The sequence below is a fragment of the Hippoglossus hippoglossus genome, chromosome 19, assembly GCF_009819705.1.
Source record: "Hippoglossus hippoglossus isolate fHipHip1 chromosome 19, fHipHip1.pri, whole genome shotgun sequence".
NCBI classification, from domain to species: Eukaryota; Metazoa; Chordata; class Actinopteri; order Pleuronectiformes; family Pleuronectidae; genus Hippoglossus; species Hippoglossus hippoglossus.
Window position 1 is genome coordinate 1613613 of NC_047169.1, and position 5488 is coordinate 1619100.

General features: G+C 46.2%; 1 protein-coding gene across 1 annotated transcript; it reads left to right on the forward strand.

Moving 5' to 3' along the window:
- Window positions 1–434: 434 nt before the first annotated feature.
- ccr10 (chemokine (C-C motif) receptor 10) lies at window positions 435–5488 on the forward strand. The gene is made up of 2 exons (XM_034571045.1): window positions 435–469; window positions 4358–5488. Exons 1-2 carry the CDS (start codon window positions 445–447, stop codon window positions 5476–5478), a joined length of 1146 nt encoding a protein of 381 aa, XP_034426936.1. The 5' UTR covers window positions 435–444; the 3' UTR covers window positions 5479–5488.

The following is a 5488-nucleotide window of genomic DNA, read 5'->3' on the forward strand; positions in this document are numbered from 1 at the left end:
TTTTTCTTTTTTTCAGGCATTTTATAAACCAGGTGATTAAATCCTGGTTCTAAACGTTTGACTTGATTTTAGGTTGATTTGGAATTTGAGGTCGTGACCCGATTTCTTTCTCTTGTTAAGAAGGAACAAACGTACGTGGGATAAAAATGTGATCGTAAATTCAAAATCCCACAAAACAATTTATTAGATACAGAAATCTGATGATGACAACCCATCAGTGTGTGTGTGTGTGTGTGTGTGTGTGTGTGTGTGTGAGTGTGAGTGTGTGTGTGTGTGTGTGTGTGTGTGTGAGTGTGTGCGCGTCCGTGCGTGTGTGCCCACAGGTTACGGGGCACAGCGAGGTCACACTGAGCTGCTTCATTGGACAGAAGTGGTGAAGGTTTGTTTTTAAAAAGGTCTGATCCTCAGATCTCGACCTCAGAGACAAGAGGACGACTTCAGGACATGAGGGACACTTCAAACAGCTCAGGTAAGGTCACTGACAGTCTGTGGTTAATCTTTAATAATCTGTTATTTGATACTACGTGTAATTAAATGTTTGGATGCATATGCAGCAAAAGAAACAACATTATTACAAGAAAAACGTATAAGTGAGATATTTCTCAATGGATAAATGATTTTTACTAATTTAATTTCCACGTCAAAGATTTAAAGTCATAATTTTACATTAGTGCACACGAGTGAGTTAATAATCAAATATTAAAGCATGAGAAAGTGACCTGAGCTCTTTGTGACTGCAGCTAAATGTGAGAAGTTAAAGTCTCCGATGTTTGTGGTTCTTCACGAATCAAATCAAAACCCTCGTATGAGTCAAAATGAGATTTTCTGTCGCGTTTACACAAGAATATAAAACTGTTTGTGCAGAGACGAGAAATTTATTACGTCCGATTCGTTTCATTGTTGCAAAATGTAAATGTTCATTTAAAATGGAATAAAATATATTTTGTATAGTTTCTGTCGGAAATAAAACTATTGTGTGTCACAATTAAATAAGTCACATGTGATGTAGTTTATGTTGAATCTCAAACCCACACAAAGACACACACACAGACACACAAAGACACGCACACACACTGTCAAGGAGTCTTCTGATATTGTGTTGTAATTTGCAGTTTTCAGCCTCGGGAGAGGCAGAATAATTTTTTTAAATACTTTAAATTTTTATCAGATCTTATTTATATTTTATAAACACACATATTATATATTTTATATATTTACAATTTTTACTCCAACTGAATTAAAGATGAGAATCTTCCATATCGTTGATGTGGTCACATGCAACAGTTAGAAATTATAATTAACTTAATGTGTCATGAACGCTTCACTTCAGACGTGTGGATGCAGAACTTATAGGAAATTATTTCTAAAAGTTTGTAGATAAAGTTGTTCAAATAAAAATCTTTTAATTGAGACATAAAAAAACAAACGATAGTTGAACTCGAAAACGGCAAAAAAACGTCTGAATCTTCTTGGAACTAATTAAGGTGAAAAATATCTCATGTTTATGAAAACATTTTCACAAATTGGTTGAACCTCACATTTTTTGAGTGTTTGTATAAAAACGTTTGCAGATGTAGAAACATTATGTTTGCGTGTAATTAAAATTTGTGCAGGAATATTTTAAGCAACGAGATTTCACAAAGGATTTGTTCAAAATCAAGCATAACATTATTTAATATTTCAATACAAATAGTAACATCACATATTTAATGTGTTTTTTATGTTTAATCTATTTGTCAAAGTGTTTTAACTTATATTAAAGGGGACATAGCATGCCCACTTTACCACAAGTTGATATGGTTCCTTGGGGTCTTAATGAAATGTCTGTAACATACTTTGGTCAAAATACCACAAGGATCATATCAAACAGCTTTTTACCCTGTATAAAACAGCCCTCCACAGAGTGACCTGTTTTGAGTGCCTGTTCCTTTAAATGCTAATGAGCCAGCTCCCCCCCCCCCCCCCCCCCCCCCCCCCTCCCCCCATGATTTTAAACGATATAAATTACATATTTTATATGATATAAATTATCAAATATGCATCCCATACTTTGTATTCCCCTTCTGTTGTCCTGGAGTTTTAATTTTCCCAATCACATAATTAAATGTCCCCCTCTGCCCCCCCACTACAAGCACACAAGCAGACAGACAGAGAGAGAAAGAGAGGGGGGGGGGGGGGCTATGAAGACCATCATTTACCCCCGAACCCCGACATTCAACGGGTACAACAACAAGCGGAGAAAGCAGAATCGCGGGCTGACCTTATATATACAGTCTATGGGGCTGACCAGCGGAGAAATGCTCGTCCCGTGTGAACAGCCAGGCGGCTGCGCGCTGGAGAACGGCGCTGCGCTGCCTCGCTGCGGCGCTTCCGCGTCCGGTGTTAACCCGGCGTAACTACTGTACCCCGGCGTACCCCTTTAAATTCAAGCTGAAAAACACGTTCATTTTGGTCCACGGTAAAACTATTTAATTATTGTAGCCGTCTTTATCTGCACTTAAAGATTATAAATTTGAATATATAGAATCCTAAAATAAACAACAGAAAATGTATAAAATAAAAACATAGAATTAAAAAATTACAATAAAAATAGATTGCAGTCGGTGTCACGTCTCGCTGTTCGTCCATGATCCCTGTTCCTGCTCCTGAGAACCAGTTATTACTGACTCTTTACAAACTTTACAAACAATCCTGAGTAAAGTAACCAGCACGTCACTCAGAGCTCTGAGGTCAAACTGTCCCTGAACTTCAATCAAGTGCCACCGGATCTCACACACTCGTGAATATCAGTCGTCTAAGTACGTTTGATTTCTTTCATCGTGATCCACAAATTATCGTCTGAGAAATCAATGAATATGTCAAAATAAAACATCCGACCTCTCAATATTAAAGAAAGAGAAAAATTCCCGGATCCAAACCGAACTTTCTTGACTCACATCACATCGTTCCGACAAGTTTCGTGAAAATCTGTTCAGTTGATTTTTCTGAAATCTTTCTCACAAACACACAAACTGACCCACAAACAGAACAAAGGAACAAACAGAGCTGAACCTCGTCCTCCCTCTTACCTTCGGGTGAAACTCCTCCGCCGTCGTATCAAGACAAATGAGAATATACAAATACAATATAATATAATATACAAAGTTATGAGTGAAGTTTGAAGTCCTGAGCAGAGACACAGACACAGACACAGACAGACAGAGACCAGTGGAATAGTGTGGGAACTGTTGATGAAGGCAGTTGACACGCGACTCTGACTGATCTGTCGACCTCGGCGCTGCCCACGGTTTCCCCCCCGGTGCCAACGACCTGATGCCAGTCTCACGCAACCTGCTGCGAAATGACTCAAACGTCTGAGTCAGAGGAAGAAGAGGCTGCAGCTCGGCTGATCTACACCTGATATTCAAGATTCAAGAGTTTATTGTCATATGCAATGATTACATTAAGCAGTCGCTTGCAATGCAATTCTTGGGTCTCTCCTAGCAATGCTCATAATATTAGTAAAATAAGATAAAATAGAATATCAAAATTAGAATAGAAAATTTGCAGAAACCAAGAAGGACTCATGATATTGATGAAGATGCTGAAACAAAGTGACTGTGACTAAAACATGGATCTAACAAACAAGTCTTTGTGCCAGAGGTGGATCCTGAGGTGGACCAGGGGGTGGGGCTAGAGGTGGGGCCAGAGGTGGACCAGGGGGTGGGGCCAGAGGTGGGGCCAGAGGTGGACCAGGGGGTGGGGCCAGAGGTGGATCCTGAGGTGGACCAGGGGGTGGGGCCAGAGGTGGGGCCAGAGGTGGACCAGGGGGTGGGGCCAGAGGTGGATCCTGAGGTGGACCAGGGGGTGGGGCTAGAGGTGGGGCCAGAGGTGGACCAGGGGGTGGGGCCAGAGGTGGGGCCAGAGGTGGGGCCAGAGGTGGACCAGGGGGTGGGGCCAGAGGTGGACCAGGGGTGGGGCCAGAGGTGGGGCCAGAGGTGGATCCTGAGGTGGACCAGGGGGTGGGGCCAGGGGTGGACCAGGGGGTGGGGCCAGAGGTGGGGCCAGAGGTGGACCAGGGGGTGGGGCCAGAGGTGGATCCTGAGGTGGACCAGGGGGTGGGGCCAGAGGTGGGGCCAGAGGTGGACCAGGGGGTGGGGCCAGAGGTGGGGCCAGAGGTGGATCCTGAGGTGGACCAGGGGTGGATCCAGGGGTGGGGGTGGGGGGCACTGAATCAATCCCCTGTTCTTTATTATTATTGGAAACTGTGACATCACCAGATGATGATGAAGTTTTGTGAGTCTGATCTACTTTTGACTGTAGTTTCTATTTTAAATCATCTTTCTAACTATTGACTCGTGTTGATGTTTCTCACCAGGCATGGATGACTTTGACGACGGCTTTTTGAACGACTCGTTCTGGAACATCAGTAACAGCTCGAGTTACTACCCGTCCTCTGATTGGTGTGAGGCTGGCGAGGAGGAGTTCACCATCAAAATGTTCCAGACCTGCGTCTTCTGCCTCATCTTCCTGCTGGGCATGCTGGGAAACTGCCTGGTCATCGCCACCTTCGCCCTCTACCGCCGCCTCCGGCTTCGCTCCATGACGGACGTGTTCCTGTTCCACCTGGCGCTGGCTGACCTCCTCCTGCTCCTCACGCTCCCTCTGCAGGCGGTCGACACTCACCTCGGGTGGATCTTCTCCGTCCCCCTCTGCAAGGCCACGCGAGCCTGCTACGCCGTCAACACCTACAGCGGCCTGCTGCTGCTGGCCTGCATCAGCGTCGACCGCTACCTGGTGGTGGCTCGGGCGCAGGAGATGCTCAGGCTGCGCAGTCAGATTCTGAGAGGAGGGAAGATGGCGGCTCTGGGTGTGTGGGTTGTTGCCGTTCTCCTCAGTCTACCTGAGATCCTCTTCTCCGGGGTGTCGGAGCTCGGCATCGACGACTCTGTGCAATATTACTGTGGCGTGCTTAAGAGCGGAAAGGTCAAGATGGCCACCAACGGAGCCATCATCGCCGTCTTCTGCGTGTCCCTATTCGTTATGGTGACGTGCTACTCTCTGATCGCTCGAGTGCTGTGGGAAGGGAACCGCCATCGTCGAGGGAAGCGGTGGCACCGGCAGCGCACCCTGAAGCTGATGGTGGCGCTGGTGCTGTTGTTCCTGCTCTTCCAGCTGCCCTACACCGTGGTGCTGTCCCGTAAGATAGCGGGGCAGTTCTGCGGCCTTCTGTTGGAGTACGTCACCTGCACTTTGGCGTACGCCCGCTGCTGCCTCAACCCCGTCCTGTACGCCCTGGTGGGCGTTCGCTTCCGCAGCGACGTGCTGAGGCTCGTCCGTGATTCGGGATGTCTACGTGGCCTCTACGTGGTCTCACAGGCGGTGACCTCCAGCTTGCCCTCGTCACCTGCTCTCACCGTGCCCTCAGTTTCCTCCCCGACGCAGCATGAACGCAGCTTCTCCAGCAACGAGATTCCCTCCAAGTTCCAGTTCCCATGAAACAAATGAT

Bases quoted from the DNA above. Each gene is read 5' to 3' on its own strand.
- ccr10 (XM_034571045.1), top strand. From the start codon at position 445: ATGAGGGACACTTCAAACAGCTCAG. The intron at 470-4,357 runs GTAAGGTCACTG...GTTTCTCACCAG, and splicing joins GGACACTTCAAACAGCTCAG to GCATGGATGACTTTGACGAC.